Source organism: Typopeltis vanoorti, chromosome 7, assembly GCF_054136105.1.
Source record: "Typopeltis vanoorti isolate ZY-2024b chromosome 7, IOZ_Tvanoo_1.0, whole genome shotgun sequence".
Taxonomy (NCBI): domain Eukaryota; kingdom Metazoa; phylum Arthropoda; class Arachnida; order Uropygi; family Thelyphonidae; genus Typopeltis; species Typopeltis vanoorti.
The window spans coordinates 70,819,855-70,840,761 of NC_143555.1; the positions used below are offsets into that span (position 1 = coordinate 70,819,855).

The 20,907-nt window shown below is 35.4% G+C and overlaps 1 protein-coding gene across 4 annotated transcripts in view; it reads left to right on the forward strand.

Moving 5' to 3' along the window:
• Positions 1–20,907, forward strand: part of LOC150104769 (rho guanine nucleotide exchange factor 17-like) — a 678,990-nt gene that overhangs the window by 239,286 nt on the left and 418,797 nt on the right. For all 4 annotated transcript variants that reach the window (XR_016548547.1, XR_016548548.1, XM_090395338.1 and 1 more), the window contains one exon: positions 4,737–4,814. Coding sequence is in view for 2 of the 4 variants with exons in the window: in XM_090395338.1 (XP_090251464.1) it covers positions 4,737–4,814 (78 nt within the window). In the remaining 2 variants the exon portion in view is untranslated. The remainder of the gene's footprint in view (positions 1–4,736; positions 4,815–20,907) is intronic.

Genomic DNA, 20,907 nt, shown 5'->3' on the forward strand with positions numbered 1-20,907 from the left:
ATTATTATTTGTCATCTCCAGGGAGTCAGTCCAAAGACTCATCGAGGGAGGGCATCTACTCTACAACTCTGCTTCCACCACTCACAATCCACCAATTGACCGCAACTACACCAACGCCATCTACCGCCGACCGTCACCACTATTTTTTTCACAGACAATCACAAACTTCCATGCCCATGGCGGGATTCGAACCTGCAGTCTCTTGACTGGAGAGTGGACACGCTAACCACTCGGCCAGCCATAGCCTAAAACTAGAGTTTTAGGGTATTAGTTCAGCTTTACAGAAGACGAGGATGTGGATCCATTTTTCAAACATTAGCCAAGGTTCTCAAAAAATATAACATTAGAACTTTATGAACATTAGAAATTCATTCCGCTTCCTAAGATCTGCTCTCTAGTGAGCCGTCCAAATCCTACCCATCACAATCTAAAATATCCCGGTGTGTACAAGATATGGTGACTGCAACATTCCTTACTTTGGCCAGACGGATAAGTCTATTGAATTGCGTATGGAGGAGCACAGGAGGGACATCGCTTACAAGAGAACACGTGTCAGTGCTTTATTCAGCCATATCCTTTTTTCAGCCGATTCTGATGATGAAAACCATAGTCATACAATCCTTTGGGATAGATCTAACAACATTTTCCATTGCCATGACGAATTGGGGAGAAAAATTGTAGAATCTAGAGAAATCATCCTCAACCTCGTACATTTAAGTAATAATTTAAGCTACAACCTACAGACTGTCATTCTGCTGTGATCAAATACTGGCGCTCACGAGATGCTATACGCACGCACTCACCAAACAATGTGGTCAACGAAGGAACAGCTTTGAATACGTTAACTACAACGTTTTCACGTTAAATATGTATAGTGACTTTCCTATGCTATTCGCAGTTTTTATCTTCAATGTTTTTTCTTTTCTTTTATGAAAACACCTGAAGAAGGCTGTAAAAAGCCGAAACTAGTCGTGTGATACTATTAAACCTTTTTCCTTTGTTCTCGGTGCATGTTATTCAATTCTTTAAAAAAAAAAAAGAAAAAAAATATATATCTACTCTATATATAAAAAAAAAATAAGCCGAAATTTGAAACATTTTTATGTCACGTTTTTTGTCTTACCGGTTACCAGCCCGGAACTCATTTGGTGCGCCGTAGGCGCCAGGGGGCGGAGCCCCCTAATATATATATAAATTAAATTTTTGCTAACATAAATTTATGCTATAATTTCTCATGTAATCATTTTATTAGACTTTTAATCCAATAAAATGTATTGCAATGTAATACATCATTGAAATAAAATTTAACTAGAAATATAATTTACTATTTTACATCTTTAAATATAATGCAATTTTAAAAATTTGAAGCTCGAATTTCTTTGGGAGAAAAGTATGTTCTTCGAAACGACACTGATTGACGTGTCATTTCAAGGACGGTGGACGTGTTTGTTTCAAGTATCTGCTTTAACACTTGGTTTCTGAGGACAGTCGATTTCGAAACGGTGTTGCTGGTCCGCTAAAACTAATAAATGGCCAGTATGCCTCCATGCATTTGGGTAATTGGCTAGAAATATGAATAGTATTATAATTGTTATACAACCCTGTCTAGTGCCTTTCCTCCTCCAATGAAGGTTAATATGTGTGCGGGTCTCTATATTCTGGTTTATTACGCGTTTCTGCATGCTAAACCAGAAATAAATACAATTAAACCGACACCTCACATATTGTGGATATCGAATCAAACCCACGAAACAACAGCTATCCGATATTATCTGCGGACTTGCCTAACACAACCTCGAGGATACCAGTAAAAACGCTATTTTAACTAAAAGAAAGTGAAGTGCAACACTAAGTAGTTACTATTATTATGTGTGTTTATCAAAAATGAATGTACATGTCATCAGCATTCTGTACTTGAATAGCAAATAGAATAATAATGCTTTAATTCCATATGTGTGAATTTTTTGTATGGTAATAATAAACTTTGTAATTATCAAAAAAAATTAGTTTCGCCATGGATATGTTCATTTAAAGCTCTTTATTTACCTCTTTGCATACCATTACCATCTTTATCACAAGTAGTGATGTGCTATTTTATTCCTTCTTCAAAAAGAAAAAAAAAACTTATGCTAGGCTTTCAATACAAAATTGAGAAGCAATTTCCGGTTGCCATTGAAAATGAGGAAGTTAGTGCAATGGTAGGAAGCATTAATCCTTTTCATATTAGATAATATGTGGAAAGTTAACTAAATGTTGAAACTTTGTTCCCACCAAATGTTGATAAGCAGTCAGTGGGAAGTCTATCCTTGGTATTTTAATTCATTCATGTATTGTAATTTCCTTAATTGAAGTCAGACGCCTTGGTCTAGCTCTCAACTGACCTTCTAACACTTTCCAAAAGTGCTATCTAAAGTTCTGATCAAGAGTCTGCTGTCTAGTCTAACTTCTGCACTCCCGTTTCCTCAAAACTGATATGGTTTATCGACATGTATGTCGTAGTATATGATGATGCTCAACTGGAACGTTTCCATGTAACCTTCACAGCATACTGATTGATTTCCCCTTTCAGTCGTTTCCAACCGTAGGTGATTTTGTAGGCATAGCCCACAAAGTATTCCTGGTGAATACTTTTCAGGGTAGTTCACCATTGCTTCTCCCCCCTCCCCCCATTTTATCCGGGCTCAGGACCGGCATATGGCTGAGACGTATTCATGACTGTAATTCATGTGTGTTCACGGGGCCGGTTTGCGTGTTCTGGGGAACAAAAAAATCCGAGTTTCTGGGTGAAACCCCCTCCCCTACCTCCGTATGAGACCAGATAACTTACCTTTCGTCGAAAGCGACCAGATAAAGGGTCCTCACGTCACTGGCGGGAATCGAACCCAGGTCTTTCCGACCAAAGGGTTTCGTCTATACTAACTGAGCTACGGAGGCTCCCCCTCACAGCATAGGCAACACATAATTATCCAGAATTTCAATATAAATTTTCGGCATAGTTTGTCATAACAAGAAGAATCGTTCCCACACATTTTTTCCTGACATCATATTCATCAATGCCTTCCCACATCCGAATTGAAGATTGCGTTGTGATTCGCCATTCTATACCACTGCTTACTGCCTAATCATCACGCGGAGTGCACTACAGAAGTCGAAGTGTTGCATTTTTAGGAAGATGTTTGGCTTGTAGACCTTTCTAATGAAGTTTGGTACGTGATATTCGGGCACAATGCTTTGAACATTGTGCCCGATTTACACAATGCACCCTGGTTTGAATCTCATTGTAGGTATAGATGTCTATAAATGCCTTTAGGTGGTAGACAGTTTTCATTGCACAGTGTAGACTATCACCACCACCGCCTTGTTTATTGAAGGCTTGAATTGTCTTGAAAACGTACTATGTTTGCTCTTTCTATAACAGGAAAACTTTAGTCCACCATGGTACTAAATGTACGATAGGCTTTCATTGGTGGGATTAACACTGAAAAAAAATAATAAAATACAGCTTTAGATACCCGATCGTTTGATTGAGAGAAGCCACTGATGCACAACGAAGGGAATGCACATACTTTCAGCCACCTATCTGTTTTCATCAGTTAATCTGGTCTGTCTATTTATTCCCCCCCCTCCCTCCCTCCCCAGGTTTCGTTTCATCATCACGTTTCCATCTTTTAAAAGTATCAGCTACATTAATCTGAGATGCTCTGATTGTGCTGCGGTCACAGGAAGTAGCTGATGACTAATATGGCACCTATGGAAAGTCTCGCTCGACTTCAGATCTCCGAACCGTATTTCATTTGGAGTATCAAGCACGAATGTATTGATGTGTGTGTGTGTTTCTCGGAAAAAAATATACATTCTGTGTATGTATGTACATTGTTGTGTGTGTGTGTTCCTGTTCGTTCTCTCCCGACTCATGATGTCCTGTTTCTTGTACTTTCCTCAGAAGAGCAAAGTTTATGTAGTCCAATGATATTTTCATAATGAATTCAACGACATACTAATAATTGGTTTCCATCTTAATATCTTACCTGTGGCACCAATATTATAGGTTTACAATCTCTTTGGTGGATTCACATTTAGAAAGGTAATAAATAACAAAATATATGTGGCATCTGGAATCTATTGTGAATTACTAATAATTTGCAATAACTAAAATTTTCAATTCTGAATTATGCTTTGGGTAAATTACCTACAAAGTGTGGAGTTGAATCTCACTGTTAGATATTCTCGAGTCTCTTTAGATGAATAATGATTTTCATCGCCCAGTGAGATCCATTTTGCTTGCCGCATTTCCGAAATGGCTTGAAAAATTAAACTAGTGTTTAGTCTTTAGATAAATATAATATTCGCGGAATATCTAATCCTGAGGATCCACTGTACTAAGATGAGACTGTCCTTTAAAATAAAATAAAATAAAATAAAATAAAAAGAAGACGACGGAAGGAGATTCCCCCTCCTAAGTACAAGAGACTTGTTTGGAGGAAGGGGTTTCTTTTGAATTGCAAGAATGTATAATTCTTGTTTGGCAATTGGCATTTCTTTTGAATCGTGTAGCTTATAATCCTCCAAAATATTAACTGATTACATAAGTTAATAAAAGCCTTATGTATTATTTATTTTGGTGATCATAATCCGTGTATGATTATATCTATCATGATTTCCATTTAATCATAGACACTTGATTTCACAACAAACCATGACGATTTCGATAAGTTTGTAAATTATTTCTATTTCAGGATACTCGAACACATGTTGTGGGAGAATTGTACGATACGGAAAAATCTTATGTAGATTCCTTGCAGATTCTTGTTAATGTAAGTAACCTTTTAACTTTCCTTGTTAAGTTCTTTAGACATTGCCTTTTACCTTTTAATTGAAACTACGTATTCAATTAAAATAAGCTGAAGTGAGCAGCTTATTCTAATTGCGCGGTAAAGATTCCATCAATATATTCCTTGTATTGTATCAATTTCGAACCATGATTTTGGTAATATATATGACCAAATTTATTACGTGAAGGTGTACTTAGTTATTTATTAAAAGTCTTACTCATACATTTCTTGAACGCTGGACCTTTCATATAATATACCTGTTAGATGTGCGATATGCTTCTGATGTTCGGAATTACGGCCGAATCAAATAAGGCCAATATATTATGCCTGTTAATTGTGAGTTATCTTCTGGTAGATGCGCTTTTCGTGGGAGGAAAATCTTTTTTACCTCCATGCGAATTCTTCCCAAAGTGTAGTATCAGCATATGAAACAAGGCATATGCTGATACTACACTTTGGGAAGAATGCGTGCTTCTGGTTAAGTCGCCGAAACATATCCAGTACTTCTGCACTGATGAGAAGGTGTGCGCTTTTGTTATGATGAATAGCTTGTTTAGGACTCTATATAAAAGAAGATCAAGCTGCTATTCATAAAGTTGTATTCGATAAGTATATGGTAAGTAAGCGTACGTAGGGCGGACTTTTTTTTTTTTTTTTGCACGGATACTGGTGAGTGGAATGACAGAGAATCAGTTCAAGACACGATGACAGATTCTTATGTCCCTCAAATTTATTTCCTTTCAGTATGATCAAAATCACTTTGCAACATAATCAATCTTCTTTTCTTCTCTTTTAGTTCATTCCTTGTAATGCGCCCTATTCTACGAAAACAAGATAATACATTAATTAACAAAAATAAAAATAAAACGAAAATATTATTTTGATTAAAACTATCTAGATGTATATCCTGTTTACACTTGCCATACAACAGGAAACACTATGAGAATATACGAAAAAATAAACAAACTTTTTATTTGTTTATACTTGAATGAAATATGATTGAAAACAAATTTATTTTCTTAACAAGTAATGTACTGAATTGGTTATTTGTGTGAATTCTTTAGGAGCAAATTTGAATACCTTTAACATACTTTTGAGTTTCAGTTTATAACGAGAAAAAAAAAGTACTTTATATCAATAGCTGCATCGAAATTTACATTAGCAACGAAATAACAATACTCAATTCATTAATTTTCTTCCATTAAATAGTTAATTCCTTTCACTTATGAGTTTTCGCAGAATGCATTTATCTAATAAAATGTGGGAAAAATGAAGAAATATTTAATATCAATGTTAATTTTAGATAGGTACTCAGTATAAAAAATGGGAAAATATGACATGTACATTTAAATTAATAATTTTATTTAATGAATGCTGTAAGAAAGTTTTAGTTTCTCAATATAATTCATCGAAAGTAAAGGAGAGTTGCACTACCGGAGACGTAATACTATCTCAATTAATATTTTGAAAATATGTTGTCTCCTCCGTAACCAAACAGTATTTAAAATGCCATGCTAGTCTGAAAAACGGGCTATGATTTATTCTTTTAACTAATATACTGGGAATTTTGATTATATTTCTTCGTAACAGAAGAGGGGAAGTTAATTGTGCAGAAATACATCATGATCTGAGAAAATGGTGCAACCATTAACCTTGTTGGAAATTTCAACAAGGCGCATGCTAAATTCCTAAATAGACTTATCTTTCTTAAACATTAACCTTGGTTTGTCAGTGCTTGATATGTTTATTTTCTGGAAAATGCATGTAGTACTTTGTTCAGTAAATGAATCTTATGTTTGTACCTTCTCAATGTTCATAGGCATTGTTCAACGTAATTGTCATCCATAATTCCATTCATTACCGTCCTCTATTACCAAACAAGACTGTTGAAACTCGCCGACATTGACTTTCTCTTCAATTCTTTCTATGACCCCCCCCCCCCCCATCGGTAATCCAAAAGCGTCTTCTAGTTTTTCGTAAGAATAAAACCAAAAGCTATTTAAGAAAAATGTCAGTGGGTTCGGTGTTTGTATATCCGTGTATTGCTAATCAACGTAGGGTTTGCATCAGTTTGCTTATTAGGTGATTGATATAATAAAAATATCTTATCTGTTTTTTTCTGAAAACAGATTATGAAGTTTCCTCTAGACCTGTGCCCCCAGCTGTCTTCGGCCCCGCCCTGTGAAACTTTCTCTATAGTTATGTTTACATTTACTTATTGAAGGTTTACTAGTTTTTAAGTAATTCAGTTTTTTATTTTAACTCCTTTTACCTCTAAAATTCTCTGTCGAGTCTGCTTCATTGCATTAAGCCCATTCATCATTTTAAAATGGCATAATGGGCGAACTCATTTATTTGCTGTAAACAGAATAATTGCATAGTTACAGATCTCATAAATGAAGTATTGAAGGTGACCTTTAAGTTGATACCATTGCTTCACAGCATTTTTATTACGTTTTTTGATGATAAAATAGGCATTTTTCGATAAATCTGAGACGAAAAATATCTCATTTTGTTCGTGCTTAGACTAACCGATTACATTTCTCCAAGTAATATTATCGATTAATAGCTTGACTTTGTCATGCTATCATCACTGTACACCACTACTGTCCATCGTTTCACTGAATGGATTTATGATTAATACTGCTAGGAAATATCTTGTATAAGATTATCAGTTAGTATCCGAGTACTTCTGGTGTTATTATTCGAGCTCTCTTAGCATTTCTGTATTTAATAACTATCATATTACAAGCGTCACATTTTAATAGACTACAAAAGTTAAAAGTTCGTTTATTTCTCAGGTTAATTTCCACTGATATTTTCGGACAACGAATTAATAGTTCATGTGTGTTTTCTAAATTTTTAAAGAGCAGTATAATTTGGACGAAAGTTCTCTCCGCCCATCTGTAACTTATAAAATGAATTTTCAGTCTTGAGTTTCACGACGAAGCTATTGAGATTACTACGAATGACCAAGTTCAAAAGTTAGAACGGCAGGACCGCCTGACATCATTCGCTAAACAAAGAAATGCATCCCCCCCCCCTAAAAAAATCAGCATATTTTAAATAAAGATTTGAAGCTAAAAGAAGAAGACTTCTCACCCTCAAAGCTTACAAAGTCTGAGGGAATTAGTTCCTTTTAAAATTGAGTTTCATGTAAGGTGTTTTTATTTTTTTTTTAATTTCATAATTGAAAAAGGCAAATGAGTATTAATTTCCTTTCTTAGATTTAGATTTTTCTGTATATCTTAGATTGCAATGTCTTTAATGGAAAACTGTTTTTTACAAACTTAAGCTCGTCCCAAACCAGGGTCTAGAGTCTAGACTATTACCTTTAAATATGAAGATGCTGTCGTACTGACCTAAATACTTATAAATTTCAAAGGTGATATATATTATTCAGGCATTAATTACATGACGTTTAGCTGAACGTTGCGTTTCTTCATTTTTTTATGATTTATTATATTCACCTTCTGTTGTGAGTTTTTCATTACCAATTTCGATCTCTCTCTCCCTGTTTATTTTTATCCCTGCTGTCATTAGCCTGTGATCACTATCATAGTTAAACTGGTTGATAGCAGATACATTTTTTAATATTATTCACCATAATGGAATGAAAAATTCGTTAAAAATTTTCCCATTTTGTGATCTCTAGGTCTCCTTTCGTTTGCTTTTGTTTTCTAAGAAAACAGAAGTCTTTTTCCTCTCTCATTTCTTTGATCCATGCCTTGCACTTAAAGAACTTTCTCTCTGTTGTTTCTTGCCTACTTTACAGTTAAAACGTCTCATTTATAATTTTCCAGTGAGAATCTCTCTCTCTCCAACAGAGTGTTGGAGAGAAATCCTCATAATAATTGTCAATTTCTTCAATATGAATGACTAGAGGTAAGTGCATATATTTGTATTACAATCAAATCAAACAGCCTTCTGATTTTCAAGCTAAAAGTTGTTATTCTCTGGGAGGCCAGTTTAAAATCAAGAATGTTATTTTTCATCTTTTATAGACCATAATTGCAACTCCTCCTTGACCATGAACTTCACTTCTTATTCTTCTCTTCGTCATCCGTCAGACGACGGGTTGAGTCCCCACTGAATAAGAAATCTTTGCCATCTGGCTCTATCTCTTGCAATTTATGTCATCTCTCTGAAGTCCAATAACTGTCTTTCCTTCAAAGACTGTAACCAAGTTCTTTATGTTCTGCCTCTTGATCTTCCTCCAGTGATTCCATTCAAGACTATATTTGGTGAGAGGACATTCTGTGGTGTCCACACTGTCTTAATTGTTAAGAATTATATGTATGATATCATCACCTATAGTTTAATTCTTTTGACTTGCTCATTTGTTTTGTGTTCTCACCAGTGAGTCTTATTTATTTTCTTAAACATTTCATTCGAATGCTTTGATTTTCTATGTTTCTTTTTGTTCGAGTCTCAATGTTTCGACTCCATAGGTATGATAATGGTTTTTTATAGAGTTCTAGCTTGAGACTTTTTGAAATGCTGTTATTTTTCCATATTTTGTTTAATTTATTCATATTAGACCATCCTATGTTAAGTCTGTATTTTGCTGTTTCTGTGTTGTCGAGATTATCAGTAATGAGACTGCCAATATATGTAAATTTCTTTACTTGTTCAAGTATATGATTTTCTAAGTTTATTGAAATTTTTTCCTCATCTCTTCCTATTTTCATCGTTTTAGTTTTGTTTAGATTGATTTTCATCCTAAAAGTTTTCAATCTTCATTTAAATTTTTATTGTCTTTTCCTGTTGTGCTCTAGATTCTGCAAGAATAATAATGTCACCTGCATATTTAATGTAATTCCATATTTATATTTAGTTGGAACAACTAGCTCTTTAAGCAAACTGAAGGTGTAGTAATAATGGGCTCCCCACTTTCACCCCATTGCAAACATAATGAATCACTTGAATCTTTGGCATCTAATCCCCCCCCCCCTCAAGCCCAAACTATGGTTGAGGTATATAGACGATGTCTTTGCCATTTGGCGGCATGGCCCACAGGCTATGTCCAACGTTTTACTACATTTCCTTAATAATATTCGCCCTCATCCTCCTTAGCTCAGTCGGTCTGGACGAACCTTTGGTCGGAAAGACCTGGGTTCGATTCCTGTCTTTGAGACTGGAGGAACATTTATCTGGTCTCTTTCGATTAAAGGTGAGTTAACCTGTCTCATACGGAGAGTTTTACTTCCAGTAACTAGGGTTTTTCATCCCTCAAAACAGGCAAACCGGTCCCATGAACACAAACCGTTACAGTCATAAATATACTACGGCAAGGAAGGCGATGGGAAACCATCTTGCTCATAACCCTCACCCTAGTATGGTAGCATATAGCTACTCCCACCAACCGTATGGCTGAGGGAATAGGATAGGATCCATCCTCGAATTAGTTTCACTGTGGAAGAAGAAAAAGAAGGAGCTCTTGCCTTCTTGAATACTTTAGTTACAAGGCAAGCAAATGGGTCCCTTATATGTTCAGTTTACCGTAGGCCCGCACACAGGAAGATACCTACATGCTACTTTGCACCATCACCATCCTGCCCAGGAGCTTGGAATTTTAAAAACTGTAGCTTCCAGGGCAGAGCGAATTTCGAGTAGCTCTTTGACCATGATAATTACTGAGTATATAATTCATTTACTTTTTTTGGTTTTCCAGCCCTGAATTATTTGTACCAGGATTGTTGCAGCGGAGTAACTCCCAATGATTTGGTAGGGTAACGAGATAACCGGAAGGCAACATTCCTCTCCCGCCACAAAACCGACCACGAATATGTATTACAAAGATATAGAGTATGAATTTGGGTAATTCATGAGTTCATACTGTTGCTGCCCCCCCCCCTCTTCCTAAATGGTCTTTATCTCTTTGAAGGTGGTAAATAATGTCTTGTTTTATTATTTGGAAAGGCTGCCGTGTGAACGTTTGCAAATTATTTTTACTCATCTTGCTAAAATTCAGTTTCGCTAGTGGCCTCTTACCATAATACTTTTTTTTGTTTTGTTTTTAGTTAAATCGATAGTTTAACTTTTTTAATTGTTTCAAGAATTATATTTCAGTATTCGTATTTTATATGAAATTATTTCGCAGCAAGAAAATTCTATGGACATTGTCGATAGAATTGCTGTTTCAGCTTTATTACTTCTGACTAGTTTCAAAGTGACTCCATTATCAAATAAAAGGGTTAAATTAAGAGGACGTTTGAAACTTGTTGAACTGAAGCGCCTTTGTCAATAATAAGTGCTTTTGACAATAATTTTTTGATTTAATGTTAACGCAAAAAGAGTTTATTAATTTATAACAGCGACTGTCCCTTATAACTGTAGTCCCTTAGAAAATTTGGAAATATGACTTTCTAGAACGTTCGTACAATATTAAATTTGCTTGCTGGCTGTGTTACTTTAACGATTTTATTCCAAATTTGTTTACTTTACAGCGCTTTGCGTCAAATTATGCTCGACATTCAAAGTGCACTTACTCTTCTGAATAATAATGTTTCTCTAGTAAAAGGTAGAACTTGATATTTGTTTCTTTGATATAAAATGTAAACGTTATTGTGTTATTCCTAGCATGAAATTTACTTGTTATGCACATAATGCGGTGGTATTTGTTCACATTGAGATTGTTGCTTTAGGCCGGATTTCTATTTGAATTGCAAGCATCAGAAGTGCACATTTATCGATAGATTGTTTCAGTATCATGCAGTTTTACCTTGGTAAACTCATCATTTTGGAAACGTCCCCTATCATAGAATCTCATGAGTCAATTACCTTTTTAAAGTACAGATTTAAAGAATACGCAGTCTATAAATAATAATAAAAAAATTGCATAGCAACTTGAGATATGTATTCACTTCACTACAGATTTTATATCTATATTACTTCATCTTTTTTATACATACCCGTATGTGGATAATAGCTCAAAGGTGGAAAAAATAAATAAAATCTCTTTTTTTTTTTTAAAAACATTCTCTATCATCAGTTGCCAATGTCAAACCTTAGTAGTGTGTGGTCATTTCATCTGAGACCGAAGTGGCTAACCAGAAAGTGTTGGTTCACTCGATATCGAGAACATTTCCCTCCACGCCAACTTTCTTTTGACACGCAACGTCTCCCTAAGGGTAACCTGCCACAGAACACGACGAAAGAAAATTGCCTACCTTAATGGCCTGCTGCTGTAGTAATTTCTCATCTGCGGATGACGAAAAGGAAGGAGTTAACGGCGTGGGCGAAGCTAGTTATGATGCAATCTGTTAGTCGTAATTAAATGTTCACTGTGAAGTCAGATGAAGCATGCAAATGTAAATGAATGAATCGCTAAATAATCGGAGTGCATTTGACATCGTTCATCACTTTCGGAACTTAACTTTATAGTGCAGGAAGATTTCTGTCTTATTTTCTGCGCGCTACACACAGACAGAGAAAGTTAAAATGCATAATTGTTTGATTTTGGGTAGAGGACACTTAATATTGTACGAATCATTAGTTGAATATTTTATAAGCATACGTATAAATTATCTGTTACGTGTTTAAAACTTTAGTTTAGAAATAAAATATTATAACGCATTATTTATAAAACATTCTGGTTTTATTTAACTTGATGAACAGCCTCTAAGTTTCTTTCTTCCTTTGATTTTTAACAACATGGGAATCTATACCCACCGGATCAGTTACTTCCTGTATAATATATTTCCAGAAGATGGAAGTGTATTTCCACCCTACTCCTCTTACACACACATTTGTGTTATTCTTCCAAGGCTTACAAAGTATTTATTGAACAATTCCACTAAGATGTCATTTTCTCTGTCACCGCTTCAAACAACTCGAAGTCATTCATTCGTACTCACTTCTTTTTACTAGTTCACATACGAGTAATTAAAGATCGCCCTGGGATTTCGTTATCTAATTCTGTTGGTAAAGTATATTCTATTGAATATGATTTTTCTTTCATATTCCAATTACTTGGTTTTCTTTACTTTACCAGTCACTTTCGTAACTTGCACTCCATGCCTCTCCCGAAACGGCTGATCACTCTGCCGTTTATGAAATCTACTCAAGTTCTGACCTAATTTCGTTAATCTTCTATTTACGTTGTTTATGCTCCTAAATTTTGGGATGCAATCCAGTTTTTACTGTTTTAGATGTACCTTCTTGCTAATTTCTAAGTACACTATTAATTGTTTATTATTTTTTTATTTCCTCATACTTATGTATGTTTCAAAGTTTCCGCTTGAGCTTGGTGTAGTCTTCTATTATATAACTCCACATATTCACTTTTCTCAATGTGAAATGTTTCGTTATAGTAACCAATAGTTTCAAGAAATTCTCTTTCTTTACTGAAATGCTTGGCAAAAACCACGCGACATTTGTCTTTAGGTTGGAAAAATCCCATCTAGAACGCGGTGGAATCCTTACACAATCTGTAACTAAGTGGAGTTAGTCAGTCTTATATGGCGATTGCAAATGTTTTCCCTTCGAAAACTGGCGCTTTCACTTTTCACTTTACCTTAAAAGACAGTGAAATTGGCTCCAAGAACACGCAGTTAACACGTAAGATACTGGTCAACTTAACCTTTACTTCAGCAATAATTCCGATTAGCAGAACCAATAAACATAATCAATCTGCTATGGAAAGGTTTGAATGATAACATTCCCCTTTAGTCTGTCTCTCTCTAATCGTGCGAACACGATGACTAAATGAAAACATCTTTGGCTTTGGACATATCAAAAGCTACTGATTCTTTTTGTGAGCATTTTACACCAGTTATTAATACCAAGTTCCTTCACCAGTCTTGAGAGTCTTTTAATCTTTGTGGCTGTTAGTGTTGTTTGAAGCGCTCCTTTTATGTCAGTAGTACATCTTTTCCCTAAGTTTCTCGGTCAGTTTTTGGGGCAAGGGCGCTTTCTTCATTACTGGATTCCCGAAGCTTACCTTACTTTTCTTTGTCTGAATTACAAGCTATGAAAGGCTTTTTGGATGCCCACGATCCACTCAGAAATCTACCTGAAGAATAATTCTTTCATCTATTTTTTTCTTCTGTTTCTGCACCAGTGCACTCCAACATCTTAAAAGAACTTCAACAACGATAGAATTGTTAAATGTCAACGATTTGTCCTAAACAGATATTTGTTACCTGTTACTGATTAATATTCATTTTTTCATTTTACTGCAACACCCGAAAAAGATGTTGACAAGATGGATGAAGAGGTGACCCCTGTGAGACACAAGAAAAAATAAACCTCATAATGGAGGAAAATCACACAAACGTGTACCTTTTTCCCCATTATGAGCTTTTTTTTAAATTTTGATTTCTGAGCATCATTTTCTAAGGATCTAATACCATTCACTTCTGATCCTCGACTAGTACCCGCTCCCTTTAACTTTGTAATAACTTCCATTACACAACCTTATTCGACTTAGTCATATACGTTGAGTTAGCTGTGCATTAGGAACACCTCCCCTCCGATTTACATATTCGATAAAGAAGTACCACGTGATAATAACGTCACGTGCGGCTACTATAAATGGGCACACCTGTCCTTTGTGCGTAATCAGGGGAAACGTGGCGATGTAAGCCAATTTGACTGCGGGTAGACATTTGGGCCCGGAGGACAGGTGCCAGTATTTCGGAAGCAGCCGCGCTTATTGGTTGTTCCCTTACTATATCAAGGGTGTACCAGGACTGAATTAACCATGAACAGATATCCAGTAGAAGGGCTCACATTGGTCAGCCACGCGTGGTCGATCCTAGAGGTGAGCGTCGGGTGTCACGACTGGTGTATCAGCAACGACGTGCAACAGTCACAGCTCACCCACCAGTACCACAGCGGGGCAGTTCGATTCCTTTCCACATGGACCATGCACCGTACCTGTTACTGTTGCGTCGCCTGGGGATTCTACAGCCAGAAACCACAAGGGTACCCATGAGGACGACCAGGCATCGCAAACAACGATTCGCATGGGCCAAGAAACGTCGGCAATGGACACGCGACAGAGAATCTGTTTCTAATCACCTGCGAGCCGTGATTTCACAGAGCGATGGACCAACGCTTTATTAGGTGGGTGCTCCTAATGCAGAGGTAACTCAGTGTATGTAACTCCCGGAGAAAAATTCCATATAAAACACAAGGGATTGAAACTTCATTTCGATAAATATAATCTTGTCTATTTTCTCTTCTTATTAGGTGCAGTATTTTTATGCTCCTGACTGTCGACAAAATTACAAAATGCTTCTCAGTATACATTCCCTTCAATAACACTTTCTTGACTAACTGACTTTAATCAGTTCTGTTTGGTGGTATCTTGGTGTACACTTCCTTCCAGTGCTGTACTATAAAAGAAGTGTCCGTTTTAACAGATAACTATTTTTTTGGATTTTGCATAGCACAGTTTTAGATGATTCTATGTTGTTTCCGTTTTGGTCCATTGTGCATCATTAGTTGTGTAGGTTTGTGATAGTGGAAATGTTTGTAAGATCACAATGCTGAGATCTCGGGAGAGAAGTCATACCTAGGTTTGGAGGTTGGTAATGATGAGACTGAGCATGAAGATATGTGTTTATGTGTGTACGCGTTTTTCTGTATATAGAGATCTTCAGTTTATCCGACGAACGCGTAAGTTTGACAACCAGAAAGGCAAGAGAACCGTTGACTCCTAACACTGCAGTAAATTTAATTCTTGGATGCTGGATGTTCAGATGGTTCACCATGATTCCAAATCAAGAAACATCATCAATATATCTCTGACACAGTCTCGGTTTAAATGGGAAGGTGGCTAATAGCTTTTTCTCCAAAGACTTTCAAGTAGATATTTGCGAGTACAGGAGACAGAAGGTTATCCATGGCCAAGCCAATGTTTTTTGTAGACAGTGTTCATGTACAAGAAGTGGCTATTTATGCAATCTGCTATAACTTGGTAGATTGTATATATATCAGTGGTCTCCAAAGTGTGGTACGCATACCCCTGGGGGGGTATGCGAGTCGATACGTGGGGGTACGTCAAAAAAAGTTTTATATTGATAGGAAAAAAATTAAGTAATTAATTAAAGATAAAGAATATTACTTTCATCAATTAAACATATATCTAATATAGACAAAGACGTTATAAAGATCCTGTAAACTTAAATTTGCGAGTAGCGCACATTGGACGACTTTTCACACATAATCGTCCGGCAAAGCTGTCATGTCTTTTAAAACTAGGGAGTAAATCTCTTACTTCTTATCATTGCCATTGCTTATAGAGCATCCTAGAGTTGACAAGCCCAACTATAGAAGGAAAATTGCTTAGTTTTGCAAAACTGCTATCTACAGATGACACCACAGTTGTATTAATCATTTGACTATTAGTAGTAAGTTTAAAGATTTTTTAGTATATATTGTTTCTGTGCAATTCCAACGCCTTTTTGTTTCTTACTTTTACGTGTTCATTAGACATAGTGAATTAATATTATTAATATTGCTTACATTTTTTAAAAGTGTTTGATATTATCAATAGTAAATGGATTATATTTAAATTTTACGAATTAACCCTCACAAAATGGATAAGTGGTTAAAACAATTTCCTCCAAAGAAACCGCGAATTGGAGATAATTATGATAGTACTTCTACATCAGACGAACAACAAGGAAAAGATAGGATTGATTCTTCTATTCAAACAAGTTCGTTATCAATCAAATTAAGTGATTTGACACAAAACATTAATCTGAAACTTAACAAAACCTTGCCCAAGAAAGTTCGAAATTATCAAGAAGACTACTTGAAATGGGCATTTCCATCGACAATAATCAACAATGAACCTCGTCCTACATGTGTATTGTGTCATGAGATGCTATGTAATGGAAGTATGAAACCATCATTATTAGTAAGACACTTAAAAACTAAACATCCTGAACATGAACACAAATCTTTACAATTCTTTGAACGCTGTTTGAAGACATGTAATTCTCAATCAAACAACTTAAAAAATTCACTAACATTAACGATAAATATTTGGAGGCATCTCTTGGGGTTGCATTCTTAATTGCAAAAGACCAAAAGCCACACACCATTGGGGAAACACTTGTATACTCCCAACCACCATAAAAATGGTAGAAATAATCCATGGAAAAGAATATGCAGATAAACTAAAATGTATTCCCTTATCAGCAAATACTATTGGTAGACGTATAGAAATCATTGCAGATGATTTAAAGGAGCAACGTATCGCAGTATCAGAAGCCATCAAACCAGAATTTCAAGAAATTATGAAAGAAATGCAAGGCAATTGTTCACATTAAATATTGTAATAAATGTTTGAAAGCTGTTAATAATAAAAATAATGTGTAAAAATATCTAGCGTTTTTAATTATTATATGATGATACAAGGCATTTTCCTCTTTCTAATACTTATTACAATAGATTTTTGCTCAATCAATTGGGGGTACGCGATCAAAAAAGTTTGGAGACCACTGGTATATATAGTGCAATCTGTTAAACTTTAATAATTTAGCCAGATGTTTTTCGATAACTTATAGGTAGTGCCTTTAACAATAGCTCAGTGCTTTTAACAATACTCACAATGGAATGTTTTTCTTATATTTTAGGGACAGGATATAAGACGAGGAATGAGAAGATGAAGCGAACTTAGGGATAGTCTGAATTCTCTAGAAAATTTCATTGTAGTTTTAAGGATATTATTGGTACGGTTATGGAGTTTCCTTTCAAGAACCGTATAAGTAATTGAGACATTTTTTTAATTATATTCCTCTTTATCTAAGATAACGGCGTCATTACCTTTATCCACTGAAAGAATTATAATATTGTTATTTCTTCTTAAATTTTTTAGGGATTGTCTTTCTGTCACGGTAATATTATCTTTCGGTGGTTTTGTTCGTTGAGAATACTGATTCCTTTAGTAATAAGTATAAATTACTTATTACTAAAGCCTCCTGTAGGGAAAAGAAAGAAGCAGTCTTTTCTATTTTAAATAATAAAAGATCTTCGGAAATTCTTCGTGGACACATAGCGAAGTTAAACCCTTTACTGAGAATGCCTTTTTCTACGTTTGACAGATGATAACTAGACTTATTTACTACAGTCTTATTGAAGGGTATATAATACTTTGGCTTATATTCCTTCTGTTGTTCTTCTTTCAAAGTCTCAAATTTCCTAATCAAATTTGTACTTATTCGCGTTTTGAATGTTATTATAAGCTTGAGAGATAAACAGATTTTTAATGCCCTTCCATAAATTAGTTTCCAAAGTTTGTTCCAGAGAAATGGATAAAGATGTCTTATGGGAATTAAATTTTAATTTATGCAGGAGTTATCTTAGTACCATCTATTCGCTTAATCAGAAAATGTTTCTTAGCTCTATAATAGTCCGTTTTTGCCTTTTCGCTTTTAATGGCTTTCCTAAAACTAATGAAATTTGGACAAACGTCATTTAGCTTACAACGTTTTAGAAATACAATCTCTTAGGATTGTTCTCAATATTAAATCATTCCTACGTAATGTCTTTTGCAAATTCCGGATGCTTCTGTAGGTACCTCTTAACAAACCAAAACATGACAGCCTAAAGTATCCAGACATATCCCGTCTTTGGTGTGAGTGCAATGGCTCTTATTACGGACAGAAAAAAAAAATCAAATCCATAGAACTTCGTATAGAGGAGCATGTTAGCGGCATCACATATAGAAGATCCAGGACCTCATCTCTATCCAGTCATGTTTTTAGCTCTTCTGATCCCGATAATGACCAATCCACCACACATCCAGTGAATTGGGAAAGAGCGGAAATCATATATAGATGCTATGATGAGCTTGAGAGAAAACTATTGGAATCAACAGAAAATATTATCGACCTTGTTCACCTGAATGTAAATCTCGACTACAACATATCGAATTGTTACTCCTTTGCTGTTCAACTATGACGAACGTGAGACCATCACGCTCACGTGCTCAACAATAGAGTTAACTCAGGATTAGAATTATTGCAAATGACAACAATGCGTTTGTAATGTAATGTCAGTTATATTCTTGTGATGTTTAATGTATTTCTTTGTTTTTTTCTCTTCCTTTGTGGCACCCGATGAAGTTTTGGAGAAAGACGAAACTAGCCGTGTAGCTTAAAAAATAGAATACATTATGCTGATTTTTTCCCCTCTCCCAGCATTTATAGTCATAACTTCGAAATGTCTGACAGCCGAAAAATTATTTGTTCTTTCTCTCTCTCACACACACACACACACATACATACACACACACAACGTATACAGGTGTAATGTTGATATTTTTCAAATATAATTCAAAAGTTCTGTGTCGAGAATCTCATAGACTCGTAGTAATGTCCATGTCAGATCTGCTGATAAAGAACCATTGCAAGATTCGATTATTCACCAACTAGAAGAATTTATTTTAAGCCTTATTTTAAAACACTGATTTCAGAGTTATTGAGTCTTGGTAAATCTTTTATTTATTTATTTATTTTTCTGTAGAAATAAAACTCGTGTTATTAATTCCACAAAATGATAGGGAAGGAGAGAGAGAGAGAGAGCGCATGTGCTATAATAAATTTTCAAAATAATTTAGGACAAAAAGAGTGCCGTCTTCTCTTTCTGGGTAAGGAAAAAGCGTTAGAGGATTTATTTACGAAAGTCATTTGGTAACGTACAATGGAACACTTTTTTCAAATAATGAAGGAAATTAGAATAAACCAGAGAGAGAGATATAGAGGACTAATTAAGAAATTGTATACCAACTAGAAAATAAATACGATTACAAGAAAATAAAGCAACCGCAGAAGTAAAGAAAGGTGTAAGATAAGGTTGTGCATTTCCACCATCATTTTACATCCTATATATAGAGAATACAATTTATTCATATGGAGTTTCCTCCTCCGTCCCTATTGGGGCGAGTTGAGCCCCCTCATGGGAGGTTAAGTATTTATGGCTGTAGATCTGTGTGTGTTCGCCAGGCCGGTTTGCGGGATGAAAAACCCCAGATAAACTGGGAAATAAAAACCTGCTGTCCATGCCCATAGCCATAGCCCACTTGGCTATGGCTGAGGAAGATCCTTAAGCTCCACGTCGGTGACGGGAATCGAACCCAGGACACTTCTTCCCCAGACATATAGTTTGCCAAGCGCAAAGCCACTATGCCAACCGCGCGGACGAGAATACAGTGAAATTAATTAAAGAAGGAATGAACTGTGCAACTGTAGGTGGAGTGCAAATATATGTGATACTCTTTGTTGATGATATAGCTGTATTAGTTGAGAATGAACAGGATTTAAAACATATTATCTAGGATGGATGATGCTTTATCTGATTATGGACTTAACTGTCGAAAAAACTAGACTAATGGTGGCAGGTTCAAAGGAACAAAATAAGATAGATAAAATAGTCATTAGAAGTAAGAATATTGAACAAATAAAATCGTTCATATCGTTGGAAAAACTGTTCAAGAAAAGGGAAGATGTAAGCTGGAAATACGAAACAGAATTGCTATGGCAAAATAAGTATTAAAGAAAAAGAGATTATTAATTGCAAGTAAGATAAGTAAAACCATACGGAAAATTTATAAAAACAAACAAACATTTGTTTGGAGTATATTCTTATATGGCTCTGAGACTTGGACTATAACAGCAGAATACTGGAAAAGAATTGAAGTGTTTGCAATGTACTGTTGCGAAGTATTGCTAGAAATAAATTGGACAGGATTCACTTGATTTCAGCCTATAATTTATTTACGATTGTAAGTATACAATATTATGCCATTGCTATCAAAGGGCTCTTGAAAAACTAATGAAGAAGTCTTGCGTGGAATATAAGAGAAGCGGATATTGAAATAGGCAATCATAGAAAGAAAGGTGAAATTCCTGGGACACGTATAGATCTATAAAGATTGGATTATAAATGTATGAGGAGGGAAGAGAAGAGGGCGACTGAAATATACATTCTTAGAGGAGGTGTGTAGATTATTCGGAAGAGAATTGTGAAATACTAAAGAGGAAAGCCGAGAAGAGGGGGACCGACTGGAACTGTTCCTTAGAATGATGATGATTGTATTGAATTAGAATTTCGATAT